Source organism: Tachypleus tridentatus, chromosome 12 (assembly GCF_004210375.1).
Source record: "Tachypleus tridentatus isolate NWPU-2018 chromosome 12, ASM421037v1, whole genome shotgun sequence".
NCBI classification, from domain to species: domain Eukaryota; kingdom Metazoa; phylum Arthropoda; class Merostomata; order Xiphosura; family Limulidae; genus Tachypleus; species Tachypleus tridentatus.
Genome location: NC_134836.1, coordinates 46081750 through 46103786, shown reverse-complemented (window position 1 = coordinate 46103786; position 22037 = coordinate 46081750). Strand labels below are relative to the sequence as shown.

General features: G+C 31.7%; 1 protein-coding gene across 1 annotated transcript in view; it reads left to right on the top strand.

Annotated features, from left to right (window-relative positions):
- The first annotated feature begins 10447 nt into the window (after positions 1 to 10447).
- Positions 10448 to 22037, top strand: part of Dip-C (dipeptidase C) — a 38408-nt gene continuing 26818 nt past the window's right edge. Inside the window, exons 1-4 of the mRNA XM_076469146.1 lie at positions 10448 to 10685; positions 15054 to 15234; positions 19789 to 19916; positions 21000 to 21063. Of these exons, the coding sequence (XP_076325261.1) occupies positions 10666 to 10685; positions 15054 to 15234; positions 19789 to 19916; positions 21000 to 21063 (393 nt within the window). The 5' untranslated portion in view covers positions 10448 to 10665. The remainder of the gene's footprint in view (positions 10686 to 15053; positions 15235 to 19788; positions 19917 to 20999; positions 21064 to 22037) is intronic.

Genomic DNA, 22037 nt, shown 5'->3' with positions numbered 1-22037 from the left:
CCTTGAATTTGTAAGGATGACTGTTTCCCAACAATTGTTTCAACGGTCATATCTCTTAGAAATCCGTGTACCTTTAGGCCAATATTTTATTCTGCATATGGAATAACATTATACACTTCATGGTTCATTTCATTTAAGGTTGAATGGATATTCTAGGGAAAGACATTGCACCTCTTCCAGGCAGAAATCCTTGATTACGTTGAGTATTGGTGTGCGAGCATCGTGAACAACTTTGTCAGTGATCTTTGTGTTCGTTAATTAGTACGTGTTTCAAAACGCTGCTCTGCGCATTTCATGACTGTTATGACTAGTAAATCTTTCTGGATAAGGCTTGGGCCCAAAACGACGGATGATTAACTTATTTATCCCTGGAGAAAAATATATTTATTGCCATCTGTCGAGGAACTTGGTTAATTAGGACAAAATGGGTAGATCTTCGTAATTTAATTAAAATCGTGAATAGTTTTTGAAAGATAATTGTTTTGAATACGATCACACATTTTGAAAAGTTAAATGAGATATTGTTAATTTTTGTTTTCTAAAAATAACATTTTGAAAATTAATTCGTGTCTGTAGAGATGATTTTATGAGTTGGGTGTAATTCAATCGGTTACGATATGTACTAATATTTATTTTATTGGGGTGCATTTCCGTAAGAAGCAATTTTGAAATGGTCCGATTATTTATAAGCGAAAGTGTGGGATAATTTTTAATCTAATGTTATGGAAGGGAATCTCGAGCCATTCTAACTACAACTACTGTATACACACAATGCAACGTATTAAACCAAAAGAAGTAAGTTTTAACGCCCAAGTCGTGACTGTATGCATGCTGTAAATAAATGGTTAGGCTATGACTGCCTAAGGCCCGTTTTGTTGCCATATTAAGCACTAGAGAAGTTAATTTTTAACTTTGGGAAAATGTGATTTAACGTTTTTCATCCATTGTAATTTCAAACATTCATAAATATTTCGCTTGTTTAAGAGGTGGCGCCATCTTTCTTTCTTTACAACTACGAATGTTACAAAACTTACATTATTACAGCAGCAAGCAGTGAATTCGCAATAGACAGATAAAATCCACCAATAAATAATCATAACAAAGCTCAAAGACTGTTACTGTGCAATCTTTTGCTCCACCAGTAGCACACCGGTAAGGATAGGTTTATGACAGTAAACACTGGGTTTCGAAACTTCAGGGAGGAAGATCACTTATTGTATAATTTTGTGTTTAACATCAAATTGAAAAAAAACTGGCTCTTGAGTCGTAATGGTTATTGGTGGTACGTCATCAAAAACTTGAAGTGTAATTCTTACACTTATTTAATACTTATTGTAAATGAAGCATGTTTTCGTTAGATCTCTGCGTAATTTATACAGAGGCATTTGGTGTGTACACCATGAACAAAAAAAAAAAAAGCATTTTATACATTTATAAACGGCTGGTATGGGTAGAGAAAGCTCTATGTGGTTAAAGCTGTATGTAGAGCTTTCTTCTACCCATACCAGCAGTTTTACGTATATATTTTTCTCTACAAGTGGGTTTTCTCGTCGTCATGGAAAAACAGCATTTTATTTTTTTTATTTTTTTTTTTTAGTGGTAGATCACGGACACAGGAAATTAAGTCGTTTTGCAATGAATTAAGAAAAAGGAAAAATTATAGTTTCATGTGTTCTATTCTTGCATTTATGAAAAAAATAATTACAGGAGAGCACGGGTTTAATTGCAGTAAAAATGTTTTTATTTTAAACATGTTCAGTTATGGACACCACAAAATGTGATCACTTTATTCGTGGTGTCATCTATCGACATCTCCATAAAATAGTTCGCAGTTTCTTTGTTAATTTCGGAAACGGAAAATTTTGTCCGTAATCGTAGACGACACACCATCAACAATTAAAAGCAACATCTGCGATGATAAACTAGATTGCTTCCGCCTGCAAAAAATTCAACAGCTGCATTAGTGGAAGATGGCCGGGAAGTACTGAAATCGTTGTTGAAAATAGATCTAAATTTATGTTGACATATAAATATTACTGCTAAATTTTGGTAATGTTACATAGATATGTTTACGGTACGTACGAAAGAATAAAGGTTTAAATTTCCAAGTTTGTGTGGATACGTATTATGATGACGACACCTATGTTCTTCCAATAGAACAACGTTGAATATACGGTCTTACAACGCTAAAACCCGAGGTTTGATTCTCTTTGGTGTACACAGCAGATAGTCAAAGTAAACGAACAACACGTGTGTCGACAAGTAGAAGTGTGACACTATTTTATTGGGCTTTAAAATATTACATACGATTTCTGATATTTTTTCTTAAGTGATTTAGTAAGATAAATATACGAATCTACTGTTGTTAAAATCAAGCTAAATTTGTATTAATCTCATTCGGTACATTTATAAACGAAAATAGTTTTAGCAAAATAATTTCACCCTTGAAATGGTACCTCAACGAGCAAGTATTTTTTCATAATCAACTGTACAAGGTAGTGTATAATACAACGTAATATCAGGTAGTATTCAATGCTAAACATTGCATCCATATCTTTTTTTATTGTCATACGTAAGTGTAGTGGTTTGTTTTGAATTTCACGCAAAGCTATGAGAGCTATCTGCGTTAACCATCTCTAATTTAGTAATATAAGACTAGAGGGAAGGCAGCTAGTCATCATCACCCACCGCTAACTCTTGGGCTACTCTTTTACCAACGAATAGTGGGATTGACCGTAACATTATAACGCCCCCACGGCTGAAAGGGCGAGCATGTTTGGTGTGACGGGGATTCGAACCCGTGACTCGGATTACGAGTCGAGTGCCTTAACCATCTGGTCATGTTGGGCCACTTATGTTTATGTGTCTGTATGTAAGCACAGACACATGAATCAGTTGTGAGTAAATCTCTTTTGGTAGTCAAAATAACTGTTTATTGAAGATTTGTATTATTAAAAAAAATATTGTGGATTATTTGAACTAAGAACCTAATAATATAAATATTACAACAATGCTATTTAGTTTTTATCATTGTTATTACAAAAATAGGAACAGATTCAACTACAAATTTCATAACTTCTGTTTCTTTAAATGTATTATAATTCATAATACGTTCGCTTACTCTTAAAAACATATTTAGATTTGCTGCTGTACTCTCTTTGATCAGGCCCGGCATGGCTAAGCGTGTTAAGGCGTGCGACTCGTAATCTGAGGGTTGCGGGTTCGAACCCCCGTCACACCAAACATGCTCGCCCCTTCACCCATGGGGGCGCTATAATGTTACGGTCAATCCCACTATCCGTGGGTGAAAGAGTAGCCCTAGAGGTGGGTGGTGATGACTAGCTACCTTCCTTCTAGTCTTAAACTGCTAAATTAGGGACGGCTAGCACAGATACCCCTCGAGTAGGTTTGTGCAAAATTCAAAACAAACAAACCAACTCTCTGATCAGTATTAATTCTCCCCCGTTTGCAGCAACCGCGTGGTTCAATAGTAAGCTTGACGGCTTATGCACTAAAAATCGGGTTTCGATACCAGTGATGGGCACAGTACAGATAGTCTATTGTGTACCTTTACGCTTAAACTCAAACACCAATTCGATATGTTGTTTATTCTCTACATAATTATATATTTGTATACTACAGTTAACATTATTTCACAATTATGTTTATCAAGTTATCCTTTCTTTAATTCAGAATGATTATTGGATGCTGGATTAACAACCAGTTTTAGTAGTTTGTTTATTTGTATTTGAAATTCACGCAAAGCTACACGTGTTTAGTAGTTCAATACACTGTTCCCAATATCTGTATTAGATTGTTTTTGTTTGTTACAATGTCTTTCAAATGATCTTGCTGTTGTTTTTTTTTTTAAACTGGGTTCTTATATTTCACGATAATAATTTCAAATATCCATGGACGAAATTTTTATATTTTTGTTTCTGTTTAAAAGTATAATGAACGTAAATTTCAGTTTTTATTATAAATTCATAATTAAACGTCCTTCTCGTTTAAAGTTGCAATGGGAACAGCTGTAAGTCTGCAGACTTGTAAATAAAATACGGGGTTCGAATCATCGCCGTTGACGCAGTAGGTAACCCCATATGTCTTTGTTTTAAAACAAACAAACAAATGTTCCTCACTAAAAATGCGATAATTTTAATGTTTACAATTAAAGCACCACAGAGGATACGATGAATGCAATATTAATAGAATAAAACCGTGTATGAACAATTCTGTGGTAGTGGTAACGTTTTCACGACAACATTATGAAGTAACTTCAAATCATTATACGTGCTATTAAAGTAAGCCTTTCAATTAGTTACAATAAAATAAAGTAAAACTGTGATAAAATACTCCCAGAATAATTCATTGGAATATAACCGTACCAACAAAGTACTCTTTTGATAAAATCAGAAACAGTATTCATTGAAAGAACTGGTTAGCTCGGTGCTGAACTTGTCTGACAAGTCGTAATGGAATCTATTTTCAAGTAGTGAGGGCATTCACATGGGGTTGGTCGAACCTGGCTTAACAGATTGGTTCTTTCAATATGCGGCAATATCTCTGCTACGTTAGCCCGAAAAAAAATTATACAAATGGTATGGAAGTAAGAATTAATCAGTTTTGTTTGTTTTTTTACAGTTAAACATAGAGCTACCCAGTGTACCATATGTACTATGTCCATCAAAGGTTTTTTTTGGCGCTATACGACTTCAGATTTACCGTATATTGAAAATTCCAGCTTTGTTCTTGTTCTTCAGGTCAGATCGCCTTTGGCAACTGGTTGATTATTTGGTTATACTGGTATTATTTTCTACAAATTTCATACACAGAGAAAGTTCACGACATGAATCGAAAATAAACATTGCTACTAATTTGCTATTGCATAAACTGTCCTGTTAGCAGCGATTAAACTAGAAGTAAAAACCGGATTTCGATACCTGAGGTGGGCAGAGCACAGATAGCCCACGGTGTAGCTTTGTGCTTAATTACAAACAAACAAACTAGAATTATAATTGAAAACATATAATTCGTTTTAGAATCATAACAACAGGGAAAGCCATATAAGTTATGAACCAAAACAATTTCAAGCCTTGTCTCTGAATAGATTAATAAAACAAAGTAATTTCCATTTACTCATTAAGGAACTCGCCTTCAATAGTACGGAAGCTTAAAAGTACAAAATGAAAGTAAGAAATATTTATACTTGATTGTCACTGTTATATTTAATCAATAATTTTTGCTATGAACACGTCGAAAGTTAATTTTCTTGTGGTGAACACAAGAAAAGCAAAAATACTTAGTTTAAAAACAGTCCATTCTTTGCATAATATTTGTACTTGGGATTTTAAGGTAATTCGGCTATACAAGAATCGTTTACTTTGATCGAAAATTTTAACAACTGTTTGCAATTTATTTACCTATATTTTTGACTTGAGTTTATTTATAAGCGCTAAGACTAATGAGTATATTCTGCATGGAACAAATAATTACATTTCTAAAAAAACAAAAACAAAGTGTTTATGTTACAACTTGCTGTTATTTGAATATTATTAACAACTCCTTTCCCGTATATTGCTAAGAAACGGTTTAGATTATGTGGTTTTGTGCTTTACAAACAACTAATTAAAACCGATAAATGTTCGTATCCACATTTCTGCCTGAAGTTTATTTCTAAACAGTGAATCATTGAAAGCTAATTATGTCGCGATCACATTTCTCTTCCAACATAAACATAAGTGGAAAACATTTCGGGAATTTTAATCGACCCGCGTTGTTTCAATTAGGGACATTTGATATGAATCAGCCCTGTACTGAAATATCTTTTATTCTTAGTACCACAATAGTACACCAGATGGCTCTCCTTGTTGATCATGTGACATCTTGCAAAATCACAAAAGGATGATCTTCGATAACGGCAGCAAAATTTTCTATTTTTTTTTTTTTAACATGTGTATTTCACAAGCACAAAAATTCGTTCTATAAATGCAAGCAATCAGCATGCTAAGCTAAGCTGTGAGAACATTACAAACATTTTTCCATATGGTTTCTGCACACTAGATGAATGCCAACATTTTTCACGATCCACCGCGGCATTTACGTTCAAAGCGAAGGTGTTGTTATAAAAAAATAATATATCTTAAAGTATCTAACAAACAACTGGGTGAGTTAATCAGGTTATAATGCGCCCTCCTGTAGCGAAATGAGAAAAATCACGTGTTCACACTATAGTTACTCCCATTCAAACGTCTACGCCGAAACACTAATCCAACAGATGTGCCGATTTAACTTTCCCATAATTCGGTTAGTCAGTTCAACTTTGTGTAAAGATACTCAAGGGCTGTCTGCGGTACCTGTCTTTAATTTTGGAAAGCAGTTAATCAACAGCAACCGTCACCAGCTCTCGGGCTACTCTTCAGTAACAAATAGTAGTATTGATCATCACAATATCGCGCCCACAAGGCTGAAAGAGCGAGCACGTCCGATGGCTGAAGCGCAAATAGCCCTCGAGTGGCTTTGCGCGAAATTAAAAACAAACAAACAAATCGATGGCTGGTTTCGATCTCGCGACTCGTAGAGCACGGGTCTAGCGACTTCACCATCAGGCCATGCAACGGTTCCCAATAGGCTGGATAGATTGAATCCGGAATATTAAATTAATATTCAAGTAATCTGAATTATCTAATTTGTGTCTACTGGAGTGTGGAGTGTCTAATGTGAAAACAGCATTCGTATGCTTTACCTAAAATAAATATTTAAATTTCGAGTAAAATACATTTTTAAGTTATTATTTGCTTTCTTTGTTTTATTTTATTTTATATACAAGAGGGTAAATTGGGCGATCTTTTCTGTGCCCACTGAAGATATGGAACCTTAAATTTTTTACCCTAAATCTTACTGTTGAGCCACCAGAACGCAACTGATAATTACAACTAAGATCAAACTCCTTTCTGTATCAAGAACTCAGTGGTACGGTGAAAACTTGGCCTGACAAGTCGGGAACGCTAACCTGTACTTGGAAATAGAGACATGGATAACACTCTTTGTATAATTAGCATTTTGGTCACTTCACATATTCTGAAAAGTATATCATGCTTATTAACATTCGTATAAACTTCCTGTTTATATCTGATAAAAGCCAAAAAAAAAAAAAAAAGGCAAAACACACACAGAACTTGACAGTTGTTTTTTTTTCTTCTTATATTTAACCAAAGTAGTTTTGAACTAATGAACCAAAAATAGATATTTTATGCCGGATAGTGATAAAGCTGGCTATGGTAAATATGCTAAGAGTTAAATATGTTAAGACTTGTGTTTCGTACATTTTGTCTTATTGGATATCAGATCACATGTACTTTCAAACATTCGATGTTCTCGTTACAATTTTATAATTTATCGCTTTCTTAAAATAATTATAATGACCAAATATTGTGAATAACTAAGCTATGCAGTATGAATTACAATATAATGTTCACTCGATAACTAAGCATTGAAACTGTAACTTTCTGAACCAGTTATTATGAAAAGTGTTAAAGACAGGTTTAAAATAGTTAAGATAAAGTGATATCTAGTATAACAATGTTATACTTACAAATGTTCATTACCTTGGCCTTTCTTTATCAGTATAGCGTAAAGTAATTTAGTGACTAAACTAACACTTAATTATTAATTTTTGAGTAACTGAGAAGAAATTGTCCTGATATTAAAATGCGTATTACACTGTTATTTTCACGAGTACGCTAAACAGGATAAAGTTGTGGTATTCTTAGTTATACTAATTTATCCTAGATAAATCATGAGGACTGTACAGAATGACAGCAAGTACCAGAAAATGTATGACAAAGCAGCAAAGTGTAAATTCTTCGACCTCGACTGAGTTCAAATAAAAGAAAAACACAGGACATAAAATGCAATGAAACAGTTCCTTTTTATTTCAAACAATAATAAAAATTAAACAAATGCATGTGACAAAATAAAGTATGTTTACTCCTTTGAATTTAGAAGTTAATTGAATGTTAGCATATATCAAGTTTACGCTATTTACCAACAGGATTAATACACACAATTTTCTTTCTTAACACAAATATATTTTGATATAGAAACAACAACACAATTTATAACAACAGTTATTACAAATAATGATTCATATATAAAGGTTTTACAAACTTACAAACAGTACTGAGTCTTCTATCTGGTAAATAACTGAATATTTTATCGACTGTTCACAGATATCAAATTAATTCTAATTTTTTTGTAAAAGTTTTAGAAACTTACATAAGTTCTCTATCCAGTCTGGAACTGAATACTTTATGGATAGTAAATTAAAAACAAACCAAACAAATGTATAAAGACAATTAAATATTTTATTCATTTTACATTACTTGAGACTGTTATCTATAGTGACTATCACATATATTTGGTATAATTAATTCTCTGGCTGCGAGCTATAGGTACAAAAATTATGATCACACTAGGCTATTATATCAAACTGGAAATCTAGTGTTGTATCGCACTGTATAAATTTAGATTACACTCAGATTACAAAACAGCCATAAACTCCTTCTGTAGTTTGCTTGTTACTCATAATTGAGACTGTTTATTGATAATTGTAATTATTATTTTATAAATTTTATCTCTTTTGACAGAAGTTATAACTGTACAAACCTATATATTTCCTTCGAGATTTTCAATTTTGCTATTTCTGTCTATTTGTGGTATTCTTGGATAGGACTGCTTTCCCCAGAAGTATCAGAAAGATATTCCATGACAACAGCAAAATTTGCTCAGAAAACATCTCCCACACTGACTGTTATCCTTAAAATATAAATAACGAATCATAATATTTATTTAAACAATAAAATGAAATTACTATACATATCCACCGTGAACGAGTTTAACATCCTCCTTAGTTGGTTTTTAGTCTTGTTGCTTTCTTCTTCTGAAAATTAAATATTCTAACCCAATAGAAGAACTCCGATGAAAAGAGTAGATTCGTTCTGTTGGTCAAGTAATGGGAAACTTAACCAAGAAAGCGTGCCTGTATTCAGAATGTCAATTTGGTTTTAGTTTTGTTCAGTGGATGGCATAACATCATGATCTATGTTCCTTGATAGCAGTGGTTGACCATCATCTTCACTCAACGTCATAAATGGTCAGCCAAGGATATTTTAGCGTTAACTCGTTCAATCCAGATTTTACAAACAAATATGAAAAATCCTTGCTACAGAGAAGTCGTTACCTACTTAAGGAAAAAAGGGACAAAGCAGCTAGGAAGACGATATTAGTAATTCTCTTGAACACATGTTACTACTAAGACGCTGTCGAAATTAGTGAATGAGTCATTACTAAAGAAGACATAAAGTCCATGATATGCCTGTATATTGCAAGTGTATGACCACTCTTCAAGACAGAATGACACTGTTGTATGAAGAATCATCACATTTTTATTACCTTTATACGTTCATTTACAAGCAGCAACTACACGCAAAATAGATAAACAAAAATTTAGTCAGATTTACCGGAATGTACCAAAATAATGAGATATTCTAAATTAGTTAACCGTCACAACATAAGAAAATTCAGAATGGTGTTACATTCTTATGGCAATATTTTCTATGTGAAAACTGTAATTTCTGCTTCAAGTGTAACTTATAACAGAATACAAATTTCGTTTTTTCTTTCATCAAACTTTATCACCGTTTGTGAAAATGTTCGTACTGTGAGTTGTGAAACATTAATAATAAAATACTTATATACACAGGTTTCAAGCTTTGGCTTTGTTACTTTGAGCCCTCGCTCCCAATGGCACGGAGGAATGTCTGCGGACTTGCAGTGCTAAAATTTAGGTTTCAATATCTGTGGTGAACAGAGCACATATAGCCCATTGTGTTGCTCTGCGCTTAACTTCAACCACACAAAACTGATGTTTTGCATTAAAATGTCTACCAAAATGGTCCAGATGGAAAGCACAAACGAGTTTCTCTTTAGCTTTCATTTTGCAAATGACTTTTATAAAATTGACTCGTATATCAGTGTTCTTGCTATTTTACCAGTTGTTCGTCTTATATCTGCTTTTGCATTCGAGATAGTTGCAAATTTTAGTACTTAGTTACAAAATGTTTTACCAGTTTTTACTGAGTTACATCAGTTTCAGGATTTTAAAAAAAACCTCTATAAATATGGGATCTATGTGGTAACACACAAAAAAATCTCAACTCACTCTACATATGCTAAACATATCATTGTTATATAAAGGCTAGTCTTTTTTATTTTATTTTATTTTGAAGGGCAGAATTATCTCAAGTAAGCATAACTCCGTGAAAGGTTGTAAAATAAATGATGGTTTGGGCTTTACATTTATCTTTTAGTAAATTTTAAACATGTTGTTGGCCAAATAAATCACAATAAAAATTAGTAACATTTGTAGTTATAGAAGCGCCGTGACGAGAAAACTACATCTCAATGTATTAAACAATGGTAGGAGTGAATATTTTACAGAATAGAGGTCACTAATATCGCTATAAAGTTAACGGATTGATTTATGTCTGTGATAGAAACGTTTCCATTCTGTTAGATGTAATGTTGACGGTTGGATTGTGAAAACGGTCCTCACAATTGTTATTGCTAATTTTTTTTTGTTTCTTAATATTATTTACAGCAGGAACTATGGCATCAGTAAAAGCTCAGTAAGTTATAATATACTTAAAATTGTTTCATTTAGAATATTCTACACTAATAATATTATTAGATTTCTGATAAACAAGCGTTTAATTTAAATTTTGAGCTCATATATATATTTTTTTTAAGATTATATATTAAATTGAAAGTAATAAAACGTTGAGCATAAAATGTTATTATATTATAAAACCGGTATTAACTGATTAAGTCATTTCTGTATGACACGAAAGTATTGAGGTCCAACAGTGAATTACAGTTTTCATTAATTTAACGTGCATCAGGAATTAAGAATTGTGAATTTTTTAAAAGTAGGAACGGGAAAGTTCATCTGTATGGAAATTAGCGGTAGGGATTGGGCTATGTTGAACTTGAAGTGTGAATGATGGTTTTCAATGTTTAATTGTAAGACTTGGAATAAAGTTAATAAATTTGAATAGATTAAATAGAGATTATCTATCAGTATGTGGCGCTTTTATTTTTGCAAACGCAGAGCACAAGCAACGGTATCGTATTATATAGTTTGCATCGAGATCTACAATAATAATCATTGTTTACAACAATTACTTAATATTAACAGATTTTTAAGTTTAAAAGTAACCATTAATATTATGAAGTAGTAATACTGTAGAACAAGAAATGTTGCATATCTCATTTCTCTATTGAAAATTATAGTTAACTGTTTTAAAGTTTATTAATCGAACTATACAAACAAAACCTTAGGCTGGCAAATGAATAAAAAGCGTTAGTATTACAACAGCTTTACTATGGCATATTGCCGTCTGGTCATTGTACAAAACACATTACTGACAGATTTCTGAGGAGTGTCTGGGTGCGTGCCCACCATTTTGTTTCTGAAAATGTTAATGCTTTTAAGATTTAATCTTGAACTATTTTAATTACAGATGCTGCAAACGCACAACGTAATCTACTGAGTTAAAAGAAGCAAGTTTTAAGACATAAGGTTTGAGTTTACATACCATGAATATATGGTCAAACTTGGCCTTGCTGCTTCTTACGATCATGTATGAATAGTATACAGTTTTTAGTGTTTCATTTATAAGAAAGGTATCATCTTGGTAGATCTCCTTTTAGTCTTTTCTAACAGTTCAATTCGTCTAAGATAAGCATCACAGACTTTAACGTGGTATGCCAAATGAGGTCTAACCAATGACCTATACCAGTAGTTTTTAGCTGCTGGTCCGTGGATTGGTGCACCGTAACATAGGGAAATTTTAGCTGTTCCAGAAGACAGATGAAAAAAAAAAAAAAAAGTGTTTAAAGCACACCTGTTGAAGAATGTTATTTTATAATGTAATTTAAAACTTCTTCAGAAAGTTAATATTGTGCAAAGTAGTCCAGGGCATATTGGGACCAAAACTAGCTTGTCCTCATTTGCAAAAAGGATATAAACCATTGATTTATACAATTAAATAACCTCCTTAGATTTGTATTCTATTTCCTTATAAACATTTCAAAATATTATTTGCTCTGTTATAATAACAGTACGTTGTGTTGATGGCTTAAGAAACTGAGAAACCAAACTTCCAAGAGGCTTTTCTGTCATAACACTTAAGGTTATTTCCATTAAACTTGTAGTTTAAATTACAATAATTCACATATATTATCTTTCATTTATTTTAATGAAAAATGATGAGCCAATTATTTGCCTAACTACATAGGGTCTTAATCCTATTGTAAACATCATCCTCTAGACAGCAATTACCCAAGGTCTTAAAATAGTAATCAAATTGAAGAAATGTATTGATAAATTCTTTATCCATCATTGGTCCAAATCTAAATTCTAAGAGAGCAGAGGTACAAACATTGAGTCTTGAGGTCTCATACTTATGAGAATAATCCAGTTTGTCTAAACTCCATTTATAATAATATCTTGCTTTCTTCCATTAACCTAGTTTTAGCCTATGGAGACAACTTATCCAATACACCAATATAGTTAATTTTTTAACAAATCGTATATGGCACCTTATAAAATGTTTTCTGAAAATCAAGATATACGAAATTCATACTTTATTCTTTTTTACATACATAGAAACAGTAACCTCTTCAAAGAATGTTAAAATATTAATAAAGCAAGATTTTTTCTCAAGTGAAACCATTGTTGACTATCTAACAAAGTTTTAAACTTTGGTAAACAGTACCTTGTAAAGGCTTTTAACAAACTTTCAAATCATTTTCCTAAGACTGATATAAGATGTACAACAGATATTGTCTGTTACCTAGGCAATTTTTTTATCATTTCCATTAAATAAAAAAAAAAGATTTGCAAACTGTCAGTCATCAGGCACTTGCCCTCTGTTCAAGTGGTAAATGGCTTAATTATCCAGTCCTTAAACTTTTTCAAAACCCTTAAGGAAACATTTGGTACAAGAACTCTCACATTAGCAATTGAGTCATATGTCCAACTCTTATCCTCCCTCAAAGTTCTTTGGGAAAAATTATCTAGTCAAGGAACCTTGACAGAATTGATATGATATTATCTTATTCATCAATTATATTACTCTCTAGCAACTGTTTAGGATGTAGAATATGCTGGAAAAGACATTAATTACTTGGGCAGAAAACTGTTACAATTTTCAATGTAAGCTGAACACAGCTAATGTAGGATCATTACATAATGAGATGGTTCTTCTATTAAGAGTTATAAGTACTAAAAAAAACCTTTCTCTATTTTTATTGGTGTCCTTTATATATATATATATATATATATATATATCATAATAGTTTGCCATGATCAACAGAAACTGTTCAGGGTGTAGATGTTTAAATCTTTATTTAGTTATCTAGCTTTATATCTTCAATCCCTGATTTTTGTGCTTTAAATTAGTTTCACAGACAAATTTTAATTACTGTTTTGTCTGTGTGTAATTTGCTGCCTGGTTTTGATCTGGTTTGTGTATGTGTGTCAGATTTTTAACATAAAATATAGTGTGTGTGTGTGTATCATATAAACAATTTAAATATAGCCTTTTTTGTGATAAACTTAATTGTGAATCAATGATGTTTTTTCCATTAAGAGTTGTCAGTGTAAATTAATAAAAAAAAAAAAAAAAGTTTTCTCTGTTTTTATTGGTATATTTATTATATATCATAATAGGTAGGCAAACAACAATTTTTAAACATAAGGAAGAGTTTTATTGATGGTGGAACATAATACAGTTTGACAAAATATGGGTCTGTCTTCTTCACATATGATCTGTGCTAAGGAATACAAAGTTTATATATAAAAGGGATGGATAAGAAGAAAAGTGGTTCCCCTTGAGAATGTTGTTAATTTGTTATATCTTTTATTAGATAACAGAAAAATATGTAAAACTATGCCTTTAGAACGTACTCAATGAGATCTGTTCAGATATGATCTTAAATCCTAATTTTAACACTGGCTTTCATAAATACCTGAACTTTCATGATTTTAGTTTAATTTTCTCATAAAGTGTTTAAGTGCTGTAACTTCCTAGATCTTATTCCAGTTAGCTACAAAATGATCATTCAATCTCTGTAGTTTCTAAACACTTTCTTTTTTTTAGCTTTGTTTGGTTGGTTGGAATTTCATCCCAAAGTAATTTGTGACCAGTTTCAAACTGATAAAAGGCCTGGTATGGCCAAGGTGGCTAAGGCACTGGACTTGTAATCCGAGGATTGGGGGTTCGAATCCCCATCACGCCAATCATGGGGTTGTTATAATGTGATGGTTAATCCCACTATTCATTGGTAAAAGAATAGCCCAAGAGTTAGCAGTGGGTGGTGATGACTAGCTTTCTTCACTTTAGTCTTGCACTACTAAATTAGGGAAGGCCAGTGCAGATAGCTCTCGCATAGCTTTCGGAAAATTCAAAAAACAAGCAAACTGATAAAATGTGAAAATAGATATCTGAAAGTTGTTTCAGTGTATGTGACTTTGGAACTTGCTTCCAAGGGTCATGATAATGGCCCTGGTAATACCAACTTTATATGATGAGGTTTGCTCACTGCTTGTACTCTTGATCAGACTTGACCTTCACTCTTCCTGTAAGCTGTTGACATCATTTTCATAACATTTCATGTTTTTGTCTTTCTAACTGTATATAAACCCTGTGTTACTCGCATATATACTATCATACCTGAAGAAGATAGACCAATATTTTGTCAAACATGCGTGTTTCATCATGAATAAAACTCTCCCTTGTATTTATAAATCATTGTTTGCCTGACTATTATTGTATTAGCATAATGTGCTTCCTTACTTATATATCCTTATATTATTCACCATAAAATATTTGTATTAATAAAAAAACATCTGATTCAGTAATTTGTTGAAATATAGAAGATCCATATATGCATTCCAATTTAACTTTCATAATCACATTGAATATTTGTAGACCTGCATTTTGTATGGGAGAACACACCTTAACTGTTCATACTGAACTTCACGAACTAAACAGACAGCGGTTGTGTGATAGATTAAGAGCAAAGAATGTTCTGGAGAATTCCGTGGTTGTATTGCAGGGAGGTGAATCAAGCACTCGCTACTGCTCCGATATGGAACCAGTTTTTCGTCAGGTTTGATAACATTTTAAGTTACATAACACTGTAAATCAGTTAATTATTTTGAATTATAACTGATAAAAACTTCATTGACATACTATAAAAAATAAACAAATATTTGTAGGGGGAGGGACAACAAAATTTAACTTACAAAATAGTTGTGGACATCAAAGTGCAAAAAAAAGAATCATAGGAGTTGTGAGATATTGGGAGGTGGGTTTATTTAAGGACAGGTTTTAGTTGTAGATAAGATTCTAAAATATACCACTTATATTTTTTGAAGTAATCTATTTTTGCATTTTGAAGTCTAAGAGTATTAGGACCACAATAATAAACAAAATGTAGATGATAGCCTATAAGAATTTGAATATCATGTGATGAAAACATTAATTTATTTTGAAAGAAGCTTGAGTGTTGTGTAGAAATTGACTTACAAATGGTGGTGGTAGCTTAGAAATAACACATTACAAATATTTAGTTAGATTTAAACATAATTTGGAAACATAATGTTTACAATTCTTGAAATATTAGTGATGGTAATTTTTCTAAGTGAGTTATAAGAATATATGAATATTTAAATCATCTCATACATGCATACACACAATTTAATTACTTCATGGACATAGTTGTATTAATAAGAATTGATTTAGTGTGTTGTGTTCTGGGTATATATTATAATAAATTAGGTAGTGTTTGTAGATGTACTGTAGGTGTACGTGCACTCTCAAAACAATGGAATGAAGTACTTACATGATAAGCCAAAGTCAAGGTATGGAATTTTAAGGATATTTACCAAGTTGTAAATCCTTAGTGCTGTACCAGCTGATACACCAATGGTAGCTCTGGTAACAGATATCTGATTTTTATCCTCTATGTACTTTTACATATGCTGCAATTTATCTCACTTTCTAACCACTTACTCTTGTCTCTAAGAATACAAAAGACATCCCAGGTGCTAAAAGTTACTTAACACTCCTACGAAAAGATGTTTCTAGTCCTGATTTCTCCAAGCCCATTCCCCTGGCTGTGGTTTCGATAGATAGTAGATAAGGACAATGGGAATCTCGTTAATCCATTCATTAATGGATTTAAATGGCAATTTCATTTAAATACAAAATTATTAGCCTAATATTAATAACCTTTCAAGTTGCTCTGAGGCCTATTAGGCCCCACTTTTCATAGGAGTGTTAATCTAATTATTATTTAGTGTCTTTACCCTAAATCTTGATGTAGGAATATCTATTCTAGTAGTAACCACACACACACACACACACACACACATTTAGAACATTTGCCAGGTTTATTTACACTATTTGTCTCCATATTGTACTATTTTACTCTAGTAAATGGGTCTTGTATTGGAGTAAAAATAACAAAAAAACAAACAGCAGTTACTAGTGTTTGTAAATTAATTTTATTAAAATTTACAGTGCAATCTAATAAATCACTTTGCCTGAATAATAATAATAATCACAACAGAAAGGGAAATTGAGAATAAAACTTCTATATTAATAGACAAAATTTGCTTTGTTTTGGGTAGGCACACATAAACAGATTTCACCCTGCTTCCAAATGTTATCCCATAATATTCAGAATGATTATAAAGTTTGTTAGTGAACTAATATTCTGTCCCACACAATTGAATTGTGATAATTTCAACAGGGAACATCAATCTTAGGTTGATAAATTGTATAATTTCAACAGGGAACATCAATCTTAGGTTGATAAATTGTAAAAAGTTTTGAAAAAAAAATTTTCTGTCTTCAAATATTCTAAATTTTTTATATATTAAAATCTATTAAAACAACTGTAAAACTATTACTGAGAATTGATTATATATTAAAAAATAAGATACAAGTCAAGCAATAAAGCTGAATATTATGTATGGAATATGAGATGAGCATCTATGAAGTTTAGGATTTTATTTTCAAGTTTGATAGTGATATTACTGTTGTAATCAACTTATAAAGTTGGAAGACTTATCATAATCTTTAGTGTGTTCATTTGATACATAAAATACTCGTTAGTTATGTTATAAATGCTGAGAGTAGGGTTGTATATAAATCAGATAATGCTAAGCAACTGTATTAGAATCCTAAGTCATTTCTTCTATCTTGTTTACCACCTCAACCACTACTACTGTTACTACTATAACATACTACTTAAAAGTATTAATAAACCTAAGCTGAACAACAGTTGTCATGTTTAGCTTCTGTGATAACCTTATCTTGTACTTCTTGGAACCTTATTAAAAACTTACATTGTGTTCCAAAAACAAATGTGGGGAGTGAACTGTGTGTGTAATTGCACAATAGCTGATAAGTTTCACATTCATCAGTTTATCTTCACTTTAAAAGTTATTTTGTTGATTATGTTAGGTTCAGTTTCAAGAGGTTTATCAATTACTTGTGATCAAAGCAACCATAAATTCCATACCTTATGAAGGATGTTAAATGAGGAACATAGTAGGATTACAAATTTTTGTTGGTGACTATAAACTGAGGAAATTGCTTAGAGAAATCAGAAATCTGATAATTCACCTGTGTATACAATTGTGTATGATAAAGATTCTGTTACACTTCATATTCATAAATGTCTTTGCTACATGTAAACCACTAGATTTGTTTCCACATATTTTGTATGAAAACATTTGACATGAATCATTCTGCTTTATTATCTGATGTATGTTGAGTCCTAAACTGTTGTTTTTTTTTTCTTTAATTTAAATTGCATCACTTTTGTGTTCATTATTCTCCTCTGGCAGCACATATATAGTCATCCATTTATACACCAGAAGCAGAATAAGCTTAGTACTTCAACACTATTAATTGCTGTAATGGAGAAGAGACTTTGTACTAGATATATTTTATCTCCAGCTTAATAAATAATAAATACTCAGTTTTTTTATGGGTTTCTGCATGAGTTAATTTAAGGAAATTTAGACTACATAGAACCAGTTAGTTTTCAAAGTAATTGTTTTGAAAAGCAAATTGTCTTATAATATTTGAAGATGTTTGTTGACTTGTCAGTTGAAATGATAATAATAGTAATGTTAGATGAGTGAACTATTATTTTGATTAAAAAGGTCATATAAGATATTTTGTAATATGAAAAACATTCAATTCTATATTTTATGTGCATGTGTATCATTAACCCTAATGCTACAGGTCAAAAGTCATGCCATATTGCATTTATTGACTTTCATTCAAAAATTTATTTAACTACCATTTGTAAATATATGTTAATACGTTTATCAAATTATAGACTATAATTCACATTTTAGTATGATTCAGTAGTTAATTGTTAATTTAAAAATAACTTTAAAAATATTTTTGCCACATGGAATGTTGAATACAACTCAGATTACCAGTATTGGCAAGGTAGAATCTGAAATAAACTTCCATCACTTCTATTTGTTGAGCTATCGTTACATGTGCTGAATCAAACATTGTGGCCCCACCCACCTTTGCTCATATACATCTACTTCTGTCTATGACGTGGGAATGACCAATTGAAAGCTCAGTGTCTCCCACATGATTCTCTGCACCTTTGTAGAGTATAAAGATGACAAGCTTGTTTTTTCATGGCAAATTTCAAATGTATTTAAGAGGTTTTAGAGATTACACAAATGATATTTGAGATTTTGTGGATGAAGAATAGTTTTTTTAATCATAACATGAAAATCACACTTGGTCTAGTTATGAAACAGTTGGTATATTTACAAACAAATCTTTAGTGAAAAGTAGTTCATTTAAAAAATCACATTTTTCATGCACAAAAGACTTGTAATGTTAGCTAAACATCTGCAAGTATTTTGAAAATACATGTACTGCATTAAAAGTTATAGTATAAATTAGCATGTGCCAATGTGTATATGAACTAGTGCATTTTATAACAAGCCTGTCATAAAAGGATTAATATCCTAGAAGAAGTTATTATCAAAATGTTTGTAAAGTTCTACTTTCCCTTCATTTTTCATATTTGTCTTATTCTTGTTGTAAAATAAATATTTTAATTTTGTAATTTATCTTATAGCTAAAGGGAAATGTGAGTTTTTGATGATGTAATGTGATTTTAGTTCACATTAGCTCTAGATATATCTTGAACAAGGGTAGATTATAAAGACTATTTCCTGAAGTGTCGAGTTGATTGAGATAGTTACTACACAACTTTGTACGAATTAATTAATTGATTATAGGTTAGTTTTAGTACTGTTGTTAGGGGTGAATAGTCATTTGTAAATGTGAACTTAAACAGTGGTTTAAACTTATAGGAATTATTTCCTTAAGTAGATTGGGCATTAAATTATTTTTGTGATAATTTGAAAGAATCCACAAAGAAAGATCTATGTTCTAATATTATATTCATTATTCTTATTTCTCAAACATTTCTTACAAAGTATTATGCTTTCTTTCTTGTAAACTGTTATGTTTATTCATATTTGAATTATCTGTTTTTGGAATGTTTTATGTAATTTTTTCATATATTAATCATAGCCTTTTTTTTTTTTGCTTAACCTGTGTATTGGAAGTAAATGATTGTTAGACAAGTTTTTTATCCCCTTTACAGGAATCATACTTTCATTGGACTTTTGGGGTGATTGAACCAGATTGTTATGGGGCTATTGAAGTCAAGAGTGGAAAATCTCATCTTTTTGTTCCAAAGCTCCCAGAGTCCTATGCTGTGTGGATGGGCAAGTAAGAGTATTCTGATTTCCATCTTTATTTTATTTGAGCACAAACTTTTGCAATTAAGCCAGAAAAAATTATTGTGTGAATATTTTTAGGAAGCAAAACAGGACTTGTATTTGTTGGGTGTAGAATAGAGAAGAAAGAGAAATATATATAAACTGAAGAAAAATACATATATAACACTTGCGTGATTAGAAAAAGTAATTTATCTGAGGATAACATACAAAGTTATTTGTTAATGTATTATAGAGATAGTACTGAATAGTCTTACTTAATGAAACTGAAGTTCCTCATGTATGTTAAAATAACACTAAATTAAAACAGTGAATGACTGGACTTTGAAATTATGTTGTTATTTATTATGAAATATGAATTACTTATTTTCATTTAATCTCTCTTAGTATACCATTCAAGTTTCTTTGTTTATTAACTTAAAAATAAATGAAAAAGTAGAAGTGAAGATGTAATTTACTAGAAAACATTTGCATATAACAGAAAGGAAAATCAAAAACATGTTAAAATTCTCCATCTTTTCCAAAATATTGACCAAAATTAACTAAATACTGGGAAGCTAAAAAGCTAAACAAATTCTTATTTTTTCCTTTATGAAAATAATTTTGTTTTGCATTCAAACTAGTTTTTGCAGTTTTAACTTGAGGTCACAAAACTGACTGTTCTTTGATAGATTGTTTAGGTAAGAGTATTCATGATGAAACTTTGTAGAATGGATGGCAACTTCCTGTTATGGAGACACGAGTGTAGAGGATGACGTTTTGGAAGTCTTCTGCCTTTTGTCTTCCTGTTATGGAGACACGAGTGTAGAGGATGACGTTTTGGAAGTCTTCTGCCTTTTGTCTTCCTGTTATGGAGACACGAGTGTAGAGGAAGATGTTTTGGAAGTCTTTTGCTTTATGAAATATTGTCCTCTACACTTGTTTCTCCACAACAGGCACTTGCCATTCATTCTACAAAGTTTCAAACTAATTGTTATCCACAATCAGAGTATGTAAAATAAAGTAACGGTTACATTGTTCATGGTTATTGTTTGAATTAATAACATGAAACTGAATTTTTTGTCTTGATTCATAGGCTTCATTCATTAGAGTTCTTCAAAGAAAGATATCACATTGATGAAGTACATTATGTAACTGATGTAAGTAAAATTCAGTACTGTTTTTGTTATGTATTGAAATTTTAACATTTCTTAAATAAAAAAACAGCTGAAACTTTCAAAAGTTTTCTTATACTTGGGTCTTAAAGTACTTTACAGGAAGATTATTGCAGTGAAATATAAGTTGCAACAGAAAAAAAGGAGTGGAATTAAAATAAACTCGGCAGTCCAAAAATTTTGAAATGTAAACCCCCCAGTTCTTGAAACATGAAGTGCAAAACCATAACAAAAATACCTGCATTCAAAAGTGGTCCCGCTTTACACAACAGTAATGCCTGCATGCGGAGGTGGTCCAGCTTTACACAACAGTAATGCCTGCATGCGGAGGTGGTCCAGCTTTACACAACAGTAATGCCTGCATGCGGAGGTGGTTCCGCTTTACACAACAGTAATGCCTGCATGCGGAGGTGGTTCCGCTTTACACAACAGTAATGCCTGCATGCGGAGGTGGTTCCGCTTTACACAACAGTAATGCCTGCATGCGGAGGTGGTCCGCTTTACACAACAGTAATGCCTGCATGCGGAGGTGGTCCCGCTTTAATCATGGACAAAGAGGAATATGCTAATAAACTGCAAACTTTGATAGAAATTATTTACTACGTGAAAATGAAATCTATCTTGAGGGTATACAGAGAAAGGAAAATCAACTCCTCATGATATATCAATGTGGAATATGAACAACCAAACATTTAATAATACAACTTAGAATTACCCTACATATATCTGGTCCACTTAGTTTATTGCAGAGATCCACCATGCCATTCTTCAGATAATGTCTTCTTGATGAAGTAAGATAACTAAGTGGTAAAACATTTTCACGTTATGGTCTCAGTCCGTTCTGTAAAGATTATAAAAAACAAACGGTAATTTCACAAGACAAAATTATTAGCTTTGTGTCCAATCAATTCACTAATATACTAACCCCTAAGATAATACAAACATTCTGCCAACAGCTT